At 39.4% G+C, this 21389-nt stretch overlaps 1 protein-coding gene and 1 long non-coding RNA gene across 2 annotated transcripts in view; both read left to right on the top strand.

Annotated features, from left to right (window-relative positions):
• The window catches only part of LOC120049009 (sialoadhesin-like), a 30535-nt gene extending 16751 nt beyond the window's left edge, over positions 1–13784 (top strand). Inside the window, exons 10-14 of the mRNA XM_038995271.1 lie at positions 9298–9414; positions 9627–9704; positions 9885–9935; positions 13583–13663; positions 13759–13784. Coding sequence (XP_038851199.1) covers positions 9298–9414; positions 9627–9704; positions 9885–9935; positions 13583–13663; positions 13759–13784 — 353 coding nt within the window. The remainder of the gene's footprint in view (positions 1–9297; positions 9415–9626; positions 9705–9884; positions 9936–13582; positions 13664–13758) is intronic.
• A 5003-nt stretch (positions 13785–18787) lies between these two features.
• On the top strand, positions 18788–19607 carry LOC120049754. Its single transcript, XR_005477136.1, has 3 exons — positions 18788–18901; positions 19059–19307; positions 19526–19607. It is a non-coding gene; the product is annotated as an uncharacterized LOC120049754 (long non-coding RNA).
• Positions 19608–21389: the final 1782 nt, after the last annotated feature.

Here is a 21389-nt window from a genome sequence, read left to right on the forward strand (position 1 = left end):
AGGTCATAACGATTAATGACGTTAGTGGTGTATGACTCTGACTGATATTTTCAGTGTCCCTGCATGGTCCGGAAGGTCACTGTTCCAGTTAGGGGGTCTCTGTGTCTATGTGTTAATGTCTAAGTGGTCAGACAGACAGCCGGCAGCCAGGTCATTGTCACTGCTCCTGAGAAACAGTCACAGGAAGTGACATCATCACAAGCTGTTATATGAAACGTAGAAGGGGGGCCTCTATCAGTAACCTGGGACCCATTACCTTCCGAAAAAGTTGGCAGGTGTTTCATGTCCCTCAGACACACTGACCTATGAGCATGCAGAAGAAGTCATGCAAACACTTCTGCAGGTATATGAAGCTAAGATGAAACTGCACACACAATGTTATGACATTTTTGCTCTTTCTCTCTCTCCACCCCCCCTCTCTCCCCCCTCTCTCTCTCTGTGTCTTTCTTTCTCTTTCTCTGTCTCTGTCTCAATCTCGCTCTCTGTCTTTCTCTTTCTTCCCCCGAGCCGTCTATCTCCCTCCTTCCTCTTTCTCTGCAACATTGAGTGGTCTGCTCATAAAGTAACAAAGCTACCGGTATCTGTGAAACACCATGACCATGAACCACACAACCAGCAGCAGCTAGGAAACACATGCTCCAAAACCACCACCATCACACTGATCAACACAGTGACAGTGTACACAAGATAACATGAAAACAAAATACATCTCAAATACATCTCATGAATAGAGAGGAACCCGTAAAAGGAAAAGATTACCAAGTAACGTTCATTGAAACAATTATACTTGCACAGTTTTAAAGCATTTTGCACATAAACCATTTCTTAAGATTTATCTTAAAACTCCCTAGTGTATTGATAGATTTTATATGGTTTGGTACACCATTCCATTCCTCTGCACCAGTGTTAAGGAAAGAGCTTTTTCCAGCCATGCTCCTATAGAGCTGTGGTCTCATATTGGCAACACTGAAATTAAAATAACCAGACAGGTAACTGGGGAAAGGTCATGTATCTCTTTAAAAACCATCAACAGTTTAATCTGCACCACCACCAGATCAACTGGAAACTGGCCCTTTAGTTTGTTTTGGGCCGTTGGAAGTTTGTCCTTCAGATTTTTTGTTATGCCACTGAACCATGAGATACAATCATAGTCATAGTGTCCCTGTATCAGAGATGTTGCCAGGGTCCTCATAGTCTCTCTATCCAGAAACTTGGCTACCTTTGCCAGGAACTTTGTCCTGGAGTGAACATTCCCAATGGCCTTCAGAGCCACAAGTTCACATGTCATGTGTTGGTCCCAGTTCACATCCCAATGAATGTAACAGAGCATTTTTCCTTCACCGCTACGTCATTAAACTTGACCGAGAAGTTGGAGAGTTGTTCACTTTGTGTTTGGAACCAAACAGGATACATTCTGTCTTGCCTAAATGGATAACCACTTACTGACTTTAGTCAGTTGGCTGCTTAGGGTCTTTTCAACAGTCTCCTTATTCTAATGTGAAACCAAGAGGGTAGAATCATCCCCAAACAGGATCTATTGCATGTGCTTGCTTGCATGATAAAGTAAGGAAAACCGTCAGCTTTCTCTAACTTCCTTGTTGGTTTTTACATGGTGTGTGTTGACTGTACATGCCTGGTCGTCAGTGATTGGTTGGATATCTCGAAACATTTGCTTTATTACTGTTTGATAACACCTACATAATACCTATATTCAGGAACATAACATGATGTACTGACTCTGCAGTTTTGAATGAGTGCCGATTGTGTGGTTGGGACAGCAGCTGCTGCAGTGCTTCTAGAACGTAACAGATCTTAAGACCCTGTGCCTAATGGCTGTCATTCATTACATTTAAGGCGATATGGGACTGTATCAAATTATTGTTTCTATTACATAATATGATACATTGCCAGACTAGGATAACTACAGTTATGTCTTAAATTCTTAAATGAACTGTAACTGTGTTTTTTTCTGAATTCATGACTGACATTTTTTTTATAAGGGTTTATAAAACATTACTTCAGACTGATATGTAATTATAATGTTGCCCATGCAGTATATGATGTATTTCTGGTGAATAATTACACAGTAAACACAGTGGTATTTGTACTTGTGAGCTGAGGAGGGGTTATCAGATCCACCCCCAATTCTCTTTTCCTGTCATCTCATCCTGTTCTACTGAATGTGGGGGAGGAGTGGACTTCAATGAAGTAAAATAGGACCCAAACACTCAGATACATAAAGATATAATGTGAAAATATGTGAAGTGCCACATACAGCATAAATGAAACCTGGAAATGTGCTATATAAAACCAAATACATTATTGATTAGGTAAGACTCTGCATTGCAGTTTAATATTGTGTAATTATTCATGTAGTCACACTGTAACAAGTATTACAGTGTAACAATAAGTAATTACAACACTTGCTACATCGTACCACATTAATAATTTCACAGTAATAAGATCATTGTAATATAGTGTGCAACCATTGATTGATGTCAGAATAACGTGTGCATTTGTGTGTTTCAGGTGTGGGTGTTCCTCTGATCATCAACAAGAGAGTGGGGGACTCCATGGAGCTGCTGGCAGGCTTAGAGAATGGACATTTGAAATCCTTGGAGTGGAAGTATATGGGAAAGGATAATGCAGAATTCAACTCAGAAGTTATATATTCACCTGGATCCCAGTTTGAGGGGAGACTAAAGATGAACAACAAAAACTTCAGTTTAACAGTCAGAGAACTGACACTGCAAGACTCAGGGGATTTTCTACTTGCAGGCGAAGGGGACAAAGGTCAGATTGACAGTAAGACCATGACTCTGAAGGTCCACGGTAGGCTGTTTTCACCATTTTTTCATCCTGTTTTGATATCATTCTTATTAATATCCATAACCATGGCTAAAGATCTTTAAACTATAACATAGATTTTGTGCTTTTATACTGACCTTACTCACCATGCTTTGTTAAATATCCATAACATGTTCAAGTCTTTCTCCTGGTGGTCTCGATCTCTCTCCTGGTTGGTCAGAGCCTATATCCAAGGTGGCGATCCAGACAGACATCAAGCTATTGGCCAACCACTCCTGTACGATACAGCTGGTGTGCAACGTGTCCTGCTACCCCAACATTACCTATACCTGGGAGAGAGACAATGAGATCTACGGGGACGCCCAGCAGATTCACTTCTCTCTCTCACCAGCAGAGAGAAACATCAGTGTAAAGTGCAACGCCTCCAACCTGGTCAGTTGGAAAACTGCCTTTGAGACAGTAAAGTGTAGAAATGACACAACCACCCCAGGTACCCTGATATCATAATAATCCCTTCTATACACTTTTCACTGTGCTTATACGCTTATGTTGTCAAATATAATATGCAATGCACGTGATTACATTGGATGTATATGATATAGAGCCATTTAGTCTTTATCATATTGTATTGTCTAATCATGTGTGTTGTACAATATGTGACAGGACTGCTGTGGTATACCATCTACATCGGAGTATCAGTGGGAGGTGCTGTGGTGCTGATCCTCACTGTAGCTGTGGCAGTGTGCTACTGCAGGGGCCGAAGTAACACAGGTATGTACAGCTTAGGGGCCTCCACTGTACTTAAAGTGACATTTCAGGTGGTTCTAGAAGTTTTTTTCAGCTGGTTTGATTTTGGGGGGGATTTTCTGGAAATTAGAAAAAGAGTGAGACCCCTCATTAATTACTGGGCATGTTTGTTGATATCCTGTATAAAATGTTTCTGATTGGTTGATATTTTGTTCTTATAAAACACAGCAGATCTAACTGACGCAATATATGCTGATGTTATGGACAACACAAGAATTAGAGATGTAAGTATGCATTGTCGTTATTATGTATCTATTTTTTTTATTCCAGACAAGATCAAACAGTCATGTAAACCCAATATCCATCTATGAAACCGTCAGTGATCTGGTTATCCCAAGATTGAACAAGGTAAGATATAAATGGTCATGATGGTAAAATGTCTGTGATTGAATGGAATAATATGTAGTCTACTTTGAGAATAGTCTATACCTTTCTTGATGCTGAAACTGTTTCTTCTTGGTTGTCTGTCACATGTAGCCGCAGACTCTGTATGACAAGACCACATTTGGAGGCCCAGAAGACACCCTGGAGGATGTGGTCATAAGCTGGGCCTTTCATAGATATAAAACCCTCTGCATCCTCTGCATCTTACACGTGTATATTCTGTAGATAGGCCGAGATGTTGCTGTTTAATTTCATCACAACCTACACTATTTTCTTACTTTTATTTCCTTCTCCCTTTGTTGATTCTCATATATACTGTATATCTTAAGTCCTTATGCATTTCTTTGAGCGCCTAGTTACAATTAGAAGATTCTGAAATGTGTAATAGGCAGCAGTAGGCGTGATGATCAGACAAGCTCATATGTCGAATTTCTATTTTCAAGATGAAAGAACATTTTTGTAGATTCTAGTATGACATTGATTAGTGAGGTTGATGTACTCTTTTGCGTTAGGATTATGTGCTCGCCAGGCATCAATGAGGTTGTAATCAGAGAGTATATGCTGGAGAGCCTCGGTTACGTGTTGATTGTAGATGGTCTTATTTGATTTGTCCGCATGTCCAAAATGGCATTCATGTCTGTCCCAATAACCAGATGGAATTCAGTTCATTCTAAAAAATATGTTGTTCAGAGAATCTAAAATAATTATTTGCAAACCTTGAGTGCCTTGCATTTGGAGTGAATTGTATGATTGTTGTACTGAGTTGTTTTCTGTACTGTAGCCTTCACCAAGTGAATGTCTAAATGAAAATGTTATCTTAAAAATTAAACTCATTACATATATCATAAAGCCCCTCAGGGCCGACACCCTAACACACTGGTCTGAAACTCCTGGTCGACAGGCCACACCAAGTCTCCAAGTCGAATTATGCTGGCTTGCAAAGTGATGTATAATTTCTGTTGGAATCCAGCCAAAGTTAGGATATCCAACTATTTAAACTTTCAGTCACACGCAACCTGCATTCAGAATGACTGCCTTGGTAGGGAAGATTGATTATTGAGACTGCCTAGATCATAGAAACTGGAACAAACATATCAGAATTATGTGAAATAAGTCCAACTAACAAATTGGATTAGTTTAGAAAAATGTATGATATCTATTTTTGTGTAGCATAATATTAATCAACCAGTCATAGTACAAACAAATACACAGGTATTGAAACAAACCATTCTGAAAATCAACCTGCAAGAGATCATGCTGGAATAATGATAATGATGATTGGTGTGGTTTTGAGTTGTTTTGAGCAAACATACATTTTGTATTTTGCTCAACAAGCTTGTTCAAATTCAACTGACTTCAAGCAGTGTCTTGACTAAAGACACAAACACATTGGCTCAAATTCTTGTCATTTTTAAGTCCACTCAACTTGCATAATAATGCTAATTAAGCAATTGGTTAAGTTTGACTTTTTACAATGCACAGGGAATGAAATTAAAAGGCTGAGGAACTTCACATTAGGTCACTTGTTTGTCATAGTTAAGTGGTCATGGTTTGCTCTCTTCCTCTTTACCAGTGTGGGTTTGTGAAGGAAGGCACTGTGTGAAGCTGCCGTTTCCCGCTGTGATCATAGAGAGACACATAGAGAATTGGTTGTAATCATATGCAAAAACCTGTGAAAACCTTGTTGCTGGGCTGATGAGGACACATGAAAAGTTGTGCAGGGATGTATGTCCTTTTCAGAGAGAAGAATGACAATGTTCTTGCAGCATACATTTTCTGTAGTTCACTCATTAATTTATGTCTTTTACATTCAATCTATCACTGTGATCAGTACTTTCCTGGGTTATTATTTTGAACAGTTGACAGACTGTAACTCAAGAACATCTACATGCAGTTGACCTCCAAATAGCTACAACATAAACCAAATGATAAACATGCCATGACGTCAAACCTTTGACACCTCTCTTAGTGACATTAAAGATTGTACTGAACATGTCAACATGACCAGGTATGATAAATGCAATATTGACTTCACTTTTTGTACAACTATGTTTTATCCACTAAGCTTCTTTCTCTGATATACTATAGTTCTCTCTTCCTCCCACAAAAAGACCACAGTACTGATGTGTCCATTTTTTACTTTTACAGTAAGAGGAAGTTGTGTAGAGATGAACATGACATCAGATGCAATTTTTTCTGTTTCTCTTTAAGCATCTGTACCTTTCTAATTCTGTCAAAGCCCCATTCGTGTCACAGCCACAGGAACTGTAGGGGTCCGGAAGACTTGCCAGAGGCTTAGAATGGAGTTATGTGCAACTCTGCGATGATGATGATTAATGTATTTCTCTGGATTTTGAATATTGTTAGCTAACTATTTCCTTTATTGGACAACAAAATGTTTTATACATAGAATATGAAGTATGTCATATATGCACAATAAATGTGGCAACTGATGATGACGTTGTTTGGTTACACTGTTTTCTGACTGCAGAGAAATGGAGGTGTTGGTCACTACAGCTTTTAATCAGGTTGTAGCATGAGCCTGAGAAACATATAATATAAACTAATATGATGAGATAGAGAGAGGAAGGAATACGGGGACAGACCCAGTAGACTGAGGGGTTATGTTGTTGCTATGTGACCAATCACATCTTAGTATCTATATTGTGTTCCACAAGGTAGTGGAGTAGTTCCAGGTCTGTCCTGAAGGGGGCGATAAGAAACCCCAGATGTTTACCTTGTTTCTTCACACAGCGTCTCAAACTCTACACACTACAAGGTAAATAGTAAAAAAAAAATGGATTCATGTCTTCAAAATGTAATGATGTGAAGCAAAATTAAACTACACTCTGTGTGTGTGTGGGGGAGGGGGGGGGACTAAGGTTAGCTGGCTAGGCTTGCCACCTGACAACTTAGCAACGAATTGAGGGAGGCCTACACTATCTATCTATCTATCTATCTATCTATCTATCTATCTATCTATCTATCTATCTATCTATCTATCTATCTATCTATCTATCTATCTATCTATCTATCTATCTATCTATCTATCTATCTATCTATCTATCTATCTATCTATCTATCTATCTTTTATTTATTGAGGTTAGAAGCCCAAAATGGCTGATATGAAAACCACACCACAAATATAAGTTTAAAAAAAAGTGTGTTCAATCAGTTAAACAAAGCATATTAATTATAAGTGTACATAATATATTCAGTAAACAAGAAAAAACATATTTGATTATATGTGGGTACATGTGTTTGTGTGTGTGAGTGAGAGTTAGGCTACATGAAGGGGATTATTGGGTAGTTTGGTTCATCAGGCTGACCCCAAGTCTTCGCTTGAAGTTATTGAGGGATGATGAGGTTTTGACAATGTGAAGATAAGAATTCCAGAGTATGGTACCTCTGTATCTGATAGAAGCTGCATTGTGACATATCAGACTTCACAGGCTGGACTTACCACTGGTTAATAAATAAAGAACAGATTTCAGGTCAGACCAATAAAACCACCACCATCTCTCTCTCTTGCCCACGCTGGTCAGAACCAGTGCGAGGGGACAAGGACAAGACCGCCCCAAAATTCATATCTCATTTTATCTCTCCACATCAACGTCACTGGTGAGTTCATTATTTATCTTCAATCACTATCTGGACTTTCTGAATTCTGAGCCAAGGAGGGTTAATGTAAATACCGTACTGTAAACACTGTAAATTCTAACTGAATGGAGTCAACATACCACTACAGTATGTAAACTCAACTTTCATCAAAACTGCAACAGATAAATGATTTTAAATAACCAGGAATTTATCCACATTTTTCATTCCTGTCTTTGTTTTCTTAGCTCTGCCTGAAACTACGTTAACTGTAAATCCAAACCCTGCTGTCAGTGTTCCAGGTGAATGGAATAAAGCGGAGTCAGGCGCAGGACACAGGTATGAGTAAAGCCACGATCTTCACTCAATATCAACAATAATCCAACAAGGATAAATATAAACAATCCAGAACACGTACACGGAACCACTTGACAAACACAATCACGCACAAAACAAAAGGGGAAGCCAGAGGGTTAAATAAGGAACATGATTATGGAATGGAAACCAGGTGTGTACAATGAAGACCAAACAAAACGAAAATGAAACATGGATCGGTGGTGACTAGAAAGCCGGTGACGCCGCCCGAACAAGGAGATGGACCAACTTCGGCAGAAGTCGTGACACCTGCATACACTGGAAAGACAGTAATTCTGACATGTTCAGTGGGATCTGACAGTGGCTGGAGCTATACATGGTACAAAGACAATGCTAACATGCTGACCAGACCGGACAAGTCACGTGCGCGAGCGGTACAAAATACATTTAGAAATACATGTTATTCAATTATTGCACAAACACTGCTCGTGCGCGACAACGAGCGTCTGCGTTGCCAAGGGCTAAAATAGAAGTCATTCCTATTTTTGACATATCGCGCTGCAGGTCCTGCCTCTCCCATCTCCTCATTGGTTTAAAGAAGCAGGTACCCATGTGCCATCTCCTCATTGGTTATACCCACGTGGGTGATTGAAAGACGAACTGTTTTGCTGGTTGTCGTGGTAATACTATGAAAGTGGAGATGCCAATCACCATATAAGTTCAAAGATGTAAAAGCCTGGGAGGAGAAATGACTAGAAACGATTCGGTTGACCATTTTATGTGTGGATTAATTGTCGGAGTAGAGGACCTTGTGCATTTCAGGTAAAATAACAACTCAATGTTTATATCCCAGGACAAATTAGCTAGCAACAGCAAGCTGGCTAAATAGGAAAAATTTGCTAGCAAGTGCAAGCTAACTAGCTAAATTGCCATACATGTTTAATGCTTTTCGGCCTATACCTAAATTAATGTAATTGGTTCAGAGTTTGTTTTGATATTTTAACCTGCGTGTCGTGATCGCGTTTGGTGTAGGGGGACAAAAAAAAATGTATGCATGATAGCGCACGATGGCGCACGCGCGCAGCCGGTTTGGGTTCCGTGTAAGAAAGTAGTGACCTTGTCTGGCAGACACACTACAACAGGAGCCACCTTCACCATCAGTAGAGCTGCTGAGTCTGACCAGGGTCTCTACTGGTGTCAGGGAGAGATGCAGTCCAGATCCACATAATCAATCATCAGTGATCTTGTCACTATCACTGTGAATGATGTTGTGTGTGTGTACGTGTCTGTGTAGAAATGTGTAGTAATGTTTTGCTTTGTCCACTACTTTATTTATTTTCTACAACTACCTAAGAACCTGATAGTGATTTGCTGTTCTCTCTCCAGGTGTAACTCCTGGACCCTCTACATCAGTCCTAGTAGGAGTGGTTGTGGGCCTGGTTGTTGCTGGTGTTCTACTGGCCATTCTCCTGGTACTGCTGTGTCGATATAAAAAAGCCGGAGGTGAGACTTTTATCAATTCACATTTATCTTTTTAGTTCATGTTTAGGAGAAAAATGTCTAATTACAAAAGTTTAAAACAGTAACGAATTGATACAGTATAATATTATGCATTTCTCATTACAGGTTCCTGTTGCAACAGAATATCCTGTCTTTCAAATTTTCATACAGTAAAATCTAATCTGTGTGTTTCATGACTATCTTTCTCCCTGTAGGCCCCCCCAGCCCCAAAGCACCAACCTGGACCCCCAACAGGACCAAGGATCTATCCAGGGCCGGGCTCCTGATGCTGGGTATACACGTCTGCAGCATGGTCAGTCTCTCATCCCAGACCACTGTCACTCTCCTCTCTGTAACTTCACATACTGACTTTTCACCATTCACTTTATATAGATGTTACCGTACTCTATGTCCCTAGGCAAGCTGAGGGAAAACCAACCTATTAATCTTTCTCTCTCTTCTTTGACCAACAGGTGGCGCTAACATCTATGATACAATCACACCCTCAGACAGTCATGACAATGGTACTGGGAAAGGGAAAGGGGGATACCTAGTCAGTTGTACAACTGAATACCTTCAAATGAAATGTGTCTTCTGCATTTAACCCAACCCCTCTGAATCAGAGAGGTGCGGGGGGGCTGCCTTAATTGACATCCACGTCTTCGGCGCCTGGGGAACAGTGGGTTAACTTTCACACATTAACAAGTCCAATACAGCAAATGAAAGGTACACATCTTGTGAATCCAGCCAACATGTCCGATTTTTAAAATGTTTTACAGCGAAAACAGCACGTATATTTATGTTAGCTCACCACCAAATACAAAAAAGGACAGACATTTTTCACAGCACAGGTAGCATGCACAAAACCAACCTAACTAACCAAGAACCAACCAAACAAACCAACAAACAACTTCATCAGATGACAGTCTTATAACATGTTACACAATAAATCTATGTTTTGTTCGAAAAATGTGCATATTTGAGGTATAAATCAGTTTTACATTGCAGCTACCATCACAGCTACCGTCAAAAATAGCACCGAAGCAGCCAGAGTAATTATAAAGACCAACGTGGAATACCTAAATACTCATCATAAAACATTTCTGAAAAATGCATCATGTACAGCAAATGAAAGACAAGCATCTGTGAATCCAGCCAATATTTCAGATTTTTTAAGTGTTTTACAGCGAAAACACAATATAGCATTATATTAGCTTACTACAATAGCCTACACACAACCGCATTCATTCATCAAGGCACGTTAGCGATAGCAATAGGCACGTTAGCGTTAGCGAATAAACCAGCAAAAGATATTAATTTTCACTAACCTTCATAAACCTTCCTCAGATGACAGTCCTATAACATCAAGTTAACCTGTTAGGCGGGCTGTCCCGATATCGGTACAACTGTGACAACATCCAACTCAATTGTAGGGCGCGAAATTCAAAATCTATTTTTTTAAAATATTTAACTTTCACACATTAACAAGTCCAATACAGCATTTGAAAGATAAACATCTTGTCAATCCAGCCAACATGTCCGATTTTTTAAATGTTTTACAGAGAAAACACCACATATATTTATGTTAGCTCACCACCAAATAAAAAAGTGGACAGACACGTATGATTATGATTATGATGTATGAATTATGATTCAAGTAGCATGCACAAGCCAACCGAAATAACCTAGAACCAACCTAAAGAACCTAGAAAAAACTACCTCAGATGACAGTCCTATAACATGTTACACAATAAATCTATGTTTTGTTCATAAAATGTGCATATTTTAGCTATAAATCAGTTTTACATTACTGCTCCCATCATTGCTACAGCATAGCTACAGTCTGAAATCACACGGGAGTAGCCAGAGAAAATACAGACACCAACGTCAACTACTAATTACACCTCATAAAACATTTCAGAAAAACATATGGTGGATAGCTAATGAAAGACAAATATCGTGTGAATAGAGCCAATATTTCCGATTTTTGAAGTGTTTTACAGCGAAAACACAATATATCGTTATATTAGCTTACAACATTAGCTAGCATACGGCAGCATTGATTCTAGTCAAGCGCTAGCATAGCACAGTTCGACAGATATATGAAAAAGCATCCCAAATTGGGTCCTTATCTTTGTTGATATTCCATCAGAATGTTGTAACGGGGTCCATTGTCCAGTACAGTCTTTAGTTGGGTTCCAGAACGAAATATTTCCCTCTTTGGTTAGCAAGCACAACGGCCGTGCGGCGCTAATCTGTCTTTCTTCAAAAAATTCTTCCAAAGCATCACGTCTAAAGTCCAGAATAAATTGCAATAATATAATTAAAGTATATTGAAAAAACATACTTTAGGATGATTTTGTGACATGTATCAAATAATATCGTAGGCAGAGGTCATATTCATCTTAAACGAGCATATTCCAGGAGCCGAGTCCAGGTTCTGACTCGCGCCCGGAATTTTTTTTTAACTGCGTAGGTCTCACAAGAAGTTGTGGTGTTCAGCCCCTGAAAGAGATATTCGACTCCTTTCTTCTCTCACTTCCGCATTACACCCAGATGAAGGCGTGTGACGTGTTTCTACGGTCCTAAGTGACATGACCTTATATAGACAAGGTCTTAAAGAGAGACATAGCATTTTGGAAATCTCAATTCTGGATAGGAAATGGGCTGTAAAAATAGTTCTGTTCAACTTAGAGAAATAATTCAAACGTTTTTAGAAACTATAGACTGTTTTATATCCAATAATAGTAAATATATACATATTGGAAGATCAAAAAATTCTTAAGAGGCCGTTTGAAAATGTGCGCATATTTTCCAGTTTTTTCAATATTCACCCTGCAGCCTGAAGAAGTTATACATACACTTATGTTTTGTTCAAAAATGTGCATATTTAGAGCTGAAATCCGTGGTTATCCATTATGCTAATGTAGCTTATTTTTCCCAGAATGTGCAGATATTTCTATTAGACTCTCACCTATTCTGACCAAATAGCTATTCATAAACATTACAAAAAAATACATGTTGTATAGGAAATGATAGATCCTCTAGTTCTTAATGCAATCGCAGTGTTAGAATTCAAAAAATATCTTCATTACCACATAAGGCTTACGTTATGTCGACCGAGTGCCCAAAACCTGGGCGCAAAACTACTAGTACACAGTTCGACAGATATATGAAATAGCATCATAAAATGTTTCTTACTTTTGGTGATCTTCCATCAGAATGTTGGACAAGGGGTCCTTTGTCCAGAACAGTCTTTGTTTGGATTTAGAACATCGTTTTTCCCTCTTCAATTAGCCAGCACACTGCCAAGTAGCTTCGCGCTACTTGGCAGCTCTCCATTCTGAACAAAGGGCACACAACGCAACACGCCTAACGTCCCGAATAAATTTCAAAAATCTAATAAAACTATATTGAAAAAACATACTTTACGATGATATTGTCACATGTATCAAATAAAAACAAAGCCGGAGTTGGTAGTCGCCTATAACGAAAGCTATTCCGAAGGCAATCCCACTGTCCTCTTCGCGCCATCTTGAAAACATGAAATGGGGGACACGTCATTCCAAGAGGATGTATTCCATCTCAGACCGAGATAATCACCTCCTTTCTTCTCTCACTGCATCTTGACATCCAGGGGAAGGTGTATGACGTGCATGTATACTAATAGCTATCATGGCCATTTATAGGCATGACTTAGAAGAGAGCCTCGATTTCAGACATTCCACTTCCTGGTCAGGAAATGTGCTGCAGAACGAGTTCTGTTTCACTCAGAGAAATAATTCAAACGGTTTTAGAAACTAGAGAGTGTTTTCTATCCAATAGTAATAATAATATGCATATTGTACGAGCAAGAATTGAGTACGAGGCCGTTTAAATTGGCCACGTTTTTTCCCCAAAGTGACAACAGCGCCCTCGGTCCTCATCAGGTTAACTGCCTTGCTCAGTTGCAGAACAACAGATTTTTCCCTTGTCAGCTCGGGGATTCGATCCAGCAACCTTTCGGTTACTGGCCCAGCAACCTTTCGGTTACTAAACACTAGGCTACCTGTATGTTAAATTTAGCATGAATACAGTATAGAGTTGTTGTTGCTGTTATTCTTCATATGTTTAATATTACTAGCATACTAACAGTAAGTAGAGATATTAGTGTATTACCGGTATATTTCAGATGCTGGTGCTGCTACTGCTGGACCAAGTGATGTGATGTACGCCCAGATTCAACTCAAAGAGTTGGACAAGAAAAAGAAAAGTAACTCTCAACTGTCACAAATTCATACAAAATGCAGCAGTGTTTTTTACTCATCACATTTGATAAAAACATACAAATTCTCTCGACCTCCTCAGGTCAAGATGGGGAAGACCAGAGGTGAGAACCATTCTACAGGTTGGCAGTCAGTGAAATCTAAATGTGCGATTTTGGAGTTTCAAAAAAGATGCAGAATATTCAATAAGCTACTTCCTTAATTTGCTGACTGGAAATGTCAATTTCAGCAGCAACCGGACCTGTTGATGTGACCTATGCTGAGGTTGACCATAAACAGAAGGCCAAAGCCAAGAAGAAGAAAGGTAAGACTGGACATCCCTCCTTCCATATTCCCCCTATCATAACCTCACACCTCTGACCCCATATTGACTAGCTGCATAATATTCTGTATATAACTGTTATATTATTCTGATGTTTTATCCTCACTCCTTACAGAAACATCAACCCCACCTGAGACAGATTCAGTCTATTCTCAATTGAAGCCAGTCACAGCCCCAGGTAAGACTAATAGCCATATGTGATTGATAATTAATATGATACTAAAATGGAACTAATTCTAAGATATCAAAGTATAATGTATTTATTTAAAGTATGTCTCTGTTTAATTCTTAAGAGTTTATTTGACTGCATGTCCTGAACAACTTTGTGTGGTGATATGTTGCAGGTACTTGAGGGGGTCAGGGATGGAGGGATAGAAGGATGGAGGGATAGAGGGAGGGAGGGAGGGATGGATGGACGGAGGGAGGCAGGGACACCATCAAAGGAGGAGCAGATGGAATCCTTTAACATGGATTATGCATGTTCAATGCACGCAAACACACACCCAGCCATGCATACACACTAAAACTCAATAAAATCTTGTACATTAAGGATTTTTTAAATTGATTTATTTACCAACAAATATATTTATTTAAGGTTTAATAGTGTATTACTGTAACAGCTTTGTTTAATTATATGGTGTAATAATGATGGATCTTATCTGCAGCTACAGAAATTGTCTACTTGTTGTGTGTTGAATTATATTGTTTTGTTTTAATGTATTAAAATGTATTATATTTGATTTGTTATGTCTGTCGTTCAGATGATAGAATAACATATGTATATGAATTTCCAAAATATTGTATTATTCAAGTATTATTCATGTTTTCTTCTAATGGCCTGTACTTTTACAATATCTTAGCATTGTACTTTCTTAATAAATAAACTGTCTTTTACCCACCAGATGGCATGAGTACTTTCTTACAGTAAATGGATATTGTCATCAACTTTTCCATACAACCTAATTTGGTCAAACCTCCTTTAAGCCTAGTATAGATATTATGCTCCACAATGTAACGGCTTTCTTCCTGGGATGAAGGAGAGGACCAAAATGCAGCGCAGTTAGTGTTCAACATGTTTAATCAGACGTTACACGGTGAACATTAACACATAACAAAATAACAAAACGTGAAAGCCGAAACAGTCCTATCTGGTGCAGAACACAAACACAGAGACAGGAAACAACCACCCACAATCCCCAACACAAAACAAGCCACCTATATATGATTCTCAATCAGGGACAACGATTGACAGCTGTCTCTGATTGAGAACCATATTAGGCTGAACACAGAAACAGACGAACTAGACACACAACATAGAATTCCCACCCAGCTCACGTCCTGACCAACACTAAACAAGCAAAACACATAAGAACTCTGGTCAGGACGTTACACACAATGTGTGATTTAAAGGGACATTCTGCTATTGCTAAATATATTTTTGGACTTAATCATATGTACCCATTGAATCTTGAAGAATATAACATAAATGCCCCATGAGCAAAGTTCAAAAGCCGTACCCCATCAGCTGAAGACCCATTGAGATGTTCAGAACGACTTTAGGGGGAAAAGTGTGCCTGAAAAGAAAAGTTCTTCTCAGTTTAATGATGTGATATACTCTGCTGGAGTTCTGAGGAGCTGGTTAGTACTGGTACTTCCTCTCAAAAAGTGTTTCATGTCCCTCAGCCACACTGACCTATGAGAATGTGAAATAAGTCATGCAATCACTTCTGCAGGCATATGAAGCCAAGATGAAATTGCACAGACACTTGTGACATTTTTGCTCTCTCCCCCCTCTTTGTCTTTCTATCTCGCTGAACTCTGTCTCTATATCGTTCTGTCTTTCTCTCTTTAATCCCGAGCCCTCTATCTCCCTATTTCTCTGAAAGATTGAGTGGTCTGCTCATAAAGTAAGAAAGCTACCGGTATCTGTGAACACCATGGCCATTCAACCAGCAGCAGCTAGAAAACACAGGCTCCAAAACCACCACCAGACCGCAAACACACCCACAGATTTGTTGTTATGCCACTGAACCATGAGATACAAGGATAGTCATAGTGGCCCTGTATCAGAGATGTTGCCAGGGTCCTCATAGTCTCTCTATCCAGGAACTTGGCTACCTTTGCCAGGAACTTGGTCCTGGAGTGAACATTCACAATGGGCTTCAGAGCCACAAGTTCACATGTCATGTGTTGCTCCCAGTTCACATCCCAATGTATGTAACAGAGCATTTTTCCATCACCGCTACACTGTTAAACTTGACCCGAGAAGTTGGAAGAGTTGTTCACTTTGTGTTTGGAACCAAACAGGATACATTCTGTCTTGCCTAAATGGATAACCTCTCACTGACTTTAGTCAGTTGGTTGCTTAGGGTCTTTTCAACGGTCTCCTTATTCTAATGTGAAACCAAGAGGGTAGAATCATCCCCAAACAGGATCTATTGCATGTGCTTGCTTGCATGATGAAGTAAGGAAAACCGTCAGCTTTCTCTAACTTCCTTGTTGGTTTTTACATGGTGTGTGTTGACTGTAGAATGCCTAGTCATCAGTGATTGGTTGGATATCTCGAAACATTTGCTTTATTACTGTGTGATATCACCTACATAATACCTATATTCAGGAACATAACATGATGTATTGATTCTGCAGTTTTGAATGAGTGCCGATGGTGCTGTTGGGACAGCAGCTGTTGCAGTGCTTCTAGAACGCAACAGATCTTAAGACCCTGTGACTAATGGCTGTCATTCATTACATTTAAGGCGATATGGGACTGTATCAAATTATTGTTTCTATTACATAATATGATACATTGCAGGACTAGGATAACTGCAGTTATGTCTTAAATTCTTAAATGAACTGTAACTGTGTTTTTTTAAAGATTGTACTGAACATGTCAACATGACCAGGTATGATAAATGCAATAAATGTTTTCATCCACAAAACTCATTCCTCAGATCTTTACTAAAGTTTATTTCTCTCTTCCACCCACAGAAAGACCAAAGTGTTGATGTGTCCATTCCTTTTACAGTAACAGGAAGTTGTGTAGAGATGAACATGACATCAGATGCTATTTTTTCTGTTTCTCTTTTAGCATCTGTACCTTTCTAATTCTGTCAAAGCCCCATTCGTGTCACAGCCACAGGAACTGTAGGGGTCCGGAAGACTTGCCAGAGGCTTAGAATGGGGTACACTTTATGTGCAACTCTGCGATGATGATGATTAATGTATTTCTCTGGATTTTGAATATTGTTAGCTAACTATTTCCTTTATTGGACAAGAAAATGTTTCATTCATAGAATGAATGACGTTGTTTGGTCCACTGTGTTTTCTGACTGCAGAGAAATGGAGTTGTTGGTCACTACAGCTTTTAATCAGGTTGTAGCATGAGCCTGAGAAACATATAATATAAACTAATATGATGAGATAGAGAGAGGAAGGAATAAGGGGACAGACCCAGTAGACTGAGGGATTATGTTGTTGCTAAGTGACCAATCAAATAAAAAACTTTGTTCAATCAGTTAAACAAAGCATATTAATTATAAGTGTAGATAATATATTCAGTAAAAAAAAATATACATATTTGATTATATGTGGGTACATGTGTTTGTGTGTGTGAGTGAGAGTTAGGCTACATGAAGGGGATTATTGGGTAGTTTGGTTCATCAGGCTGACCCCCTGTCACGGCCGTCAAAAGGAGGAGACCAAGGTGCAGCGTGGTGAGAGTACATATTCCTTTTTATTAGAAATGACGCCGACAAAAACAATAAACAATACAAAACAACAGTGAAGCTTAAGAGCTATGTGCCACAAACAAAGTTAACTTCCCAAAAAGACAGGTCTGAAAAGGGCTACCTAAGTATGGTTCTCAATCAGAGACAACGATAGACAGCTGTCCCTGATTGAGAACCCTACCCGGCCAAAACATAGAAATACAAATAAAAGAACATAGAATACCCACCCCAACTCACACCCTGACCAAACCAAAACTTTGATTGATTATTTATTTCGATATTGTGATCCACAAGAATGTGGAGTAGTTACAGGCCTGTCCCTGAAGGGGGCGATAAGAAACCCCAGATGTTTACCATAGTATACAAACTAAAGGTGAAGTCTGTAACTGCTTTCCCCTGTAACCTTTCTCCTGGTTTCGTCACAAATGTTGTACATGTGTCCCACACTCTACACTCTACAACATACCACTTAGATATTTTTAGAGGTAAATAGTTAACGAAAATAGATTAATGTATTCAACATGTAATGATGTGAAGCTAAATGAACCTCTAGACTTTAACCTGGAAACCCAGTTCCCCAGTTACAGCTTTGAAACTTCCTCCCATTCCTCACACACACACACGTACACACACACACACACACACACACACACACACACATACACACACACACACACACACACAAACAAACCACACACACACAAACAAACCACACACACACACACACACACACACACACACACACAAACACACAAACACACACTCTACAGTGAACCTCAGTTTCTCTGGTCAGGAGGTAACTAACTGCATTGAAACTGCATTTAATCACATTTAAGTTCCCCTCATGTGTATATATAACTTCTGTATACATTTGTCTCTGTCACTCTTTGTTTCAGATCCGCAACCATCAGTGTCTCTCAAAATAAGACCTAACAGAACTCAACACTTTACATCAAAGTCTCTCTCACTAAGCTGTGAGGAGAAGGGGAACTCTACTGGATGGAGACTGAACAGATACAGAGAGAAAGCAGTGGAATCAGAGTGTGTCTCTAACTTTGGATCAAGAGCAGGGTCCACATGTACCATCAGGTCCACATACACATGGGACAGTGGAGTGTACTGGTGTGAGTCTGGATCAGGAGAGTACAGTAATGCTGTCAACATCACAGTGGATGGTACGTCTGTTGTACAACAGTCACTAACGTGTTTTACATTACAATGTATGATAATGATGTTCAATTCTGTAACTGAATGGTTGCATCTCATAAAATACAAGCTCATGTGGTCGATTACTCCAGATTTACAGTATTATTTATATATTATGTTATACAGTTGGCCCTCTGATCCTGGAGAGCCCTCCCTATCCCATAACTGAGGGAGAATCTATGACTCTCAGCTGTACAAATAGATATCAGGAAACAAACCCGAACCCCAAGGTTGATTTCTACAAAGATGGAATATTCATCAGGAATGATACCACATTAGAGATGACCATCCCTGCAGTTTCCAAGTCAGATGAAGGCTCCTACAAGTGTAAATCTAATGAAGGAGAATCACCAGAGAGCTGGGTGACAGTGAGAGGTGAAAAAAACTATTATAATCACATGACCTTTTCATAATATCTGTGGTCATCAGTCATTTGTAGTGTAAAAAAGCATACTGTAGGTTTGGAGTTACAAGCTCAGGCTGGTCATCTGATCTCAAGTCAGTTGTCAAATATATATTCACTTTGTCCACTACTTTATTTATTTTCTACAACTACCTAAGAACCTGATGGTAATTTGCTGTTCTCTCTCCAGGTGTAACTCCTGGACCCTCTAGATCAGTCCTAGTAGGAGTGGTTGTGGGCCTGGTTGTTGCTGGTGTTCTACTGGCCATTCTCCTGGTACTGCTGTGTCGATATAAAAACGCCGGAGGTGAGACTTTTATAATTTCTCATTTAACTTTTTGGTTTATGTTTAGGAGAAAAATGTCTAATTACAAAAGTTTAAAACAATAACGAATTGATACAGTATAATATTATGCATTTCTCATTACAGGTTCCTGTTGCAACAGAATATTCTGGTGAGTACACCTGTCTTTCAACAGAGTACACCTGTCTTTCAACAGAGTACACCTGTCTTTCAACGTTTCATACAGTAAAATAGAATCTGTGTGTTTCATGACTATCTCTCTCCCTGTAGGCCCCACCAGTTCCAGAGCACCAACCTGGACCTCCAACAGGACCAAGGATCTACCCAGGGCCAGGCTCCTGATGCTGGGTATACACGTGTGCAGCATGGTCAGTCTCTCAGCCCAGACCACTGTCACTCTCCTCTCTGTAACTTCACATACTGACTTTTCACCATTCACTTTATATAGATGTTACCATACTCTATGTCCCTAGGCAAGCTGAGGGAAAACCAACCTATTAATCTGACTCTCTCTTCTTTGACCAACAGGTGGCGCTAACATCTATGATACAATCACGCGCTCAGACAGTCATGACAATGGTACTGGGAAAGGGAAAGGGGGATACCTAGTCAGTTGTACAACTGAATACCTTCAAATGAAATGTGTCTTCTGCATTTAACCCAACCCCTTTGAATCAGAGAGGTGCAGGGGGCTGCCTTAATTGACATCCACGTCTTCGGCGCCTGGGGAACAGTGGGTTAACTGCCTTGCTCAGTTGCAGAACGACAGATTTTTCCCTTGTCAGCTCGGGGATTCGATCCAGCAACCTTTCGGTTACTGGCCCAGCAACCTTTCGGTTACTAAACACTAGGCTACCTGTATGTTAAATTTAGCATGAATACAGTATAGAGTTGTTGTTGCTGTTATTCTTCATATGTTTTATATTACTAGCATACTAACACTAAGTAGAGATATTAGTGTATTATCTGTATATTTCAGATGCTGGTGCTGCTACTGCTGGACCAGGTGATGTGATGTATGCCAAGATTCAACTCAAAAAGTTGGACAAGAAAAAGAAAAGTAACTCTCAACTGTCACACAAAATGCAGCAGTGTTTTTTACTCATCACATTTGATAAAAACATTCAACTTCTCTTCACATCCTCAGAAATGACAGCTGATCCAAAAGAAAATCCAGTCTATTCTGAGGTCAAGACAGGGAAGACCACAGGTGAGAACCATTCTACAGTTTGGCAGTCAGTGAAATCTAAATGTGCGATTTTGGAGTTTCAAAAAAGATGCAGAATATTCAATAAGCTACTTCCTTAATTTGCTGACTGGAAATTTCAATTTTCAGCAGCAACTGGACCTGTTGATGTGACCTATGCTGAGGTTGACCTTAAACAGAAGGCCAAAGCCAAGAAGAAGAAAGGTAAGACAGGACATCCCTCCTTCCATATTCCCCCTATCATAACCTCACACCTCTGACCCCATATTGACTAGCTGTATGATATTCTTTATATAACTGTTATATTATTCTGGTGTTTTATCCTCACTCCTTACAGAAACATCAACCCCACCTGAGGCAGATTCAGTCTATTCTCAATTGAAGCCAGTCACAGCCCCAGGTAAGACTAATAGCCATATGCGATTGATCATTTTAATGATACTAATATGGAACTAATTCTCTGATATCAAAGTATAATGTATTTATTTAAAGTATGTCTCTTTGTTTAATTCTTAAGAGTTTATTTGACTGCATGTCCTGAAC

The sequence above is a fragment of the Salvelinus namaycush genome, chromosome 6 (assembly GCF_016432855.1).
Source record: "Salvelinus namaycush isolate Seneca chromosome 6, SaNama_1.0, whole genome shotgun sequence".
In the NCBI taxonomy this organism is placed as follows: Eukaryota; Metazoa; Chordata; class Actinopteri; order Salmoniformes; family Salmonidae; genus Salvelinus; species Salvelinus namaycush.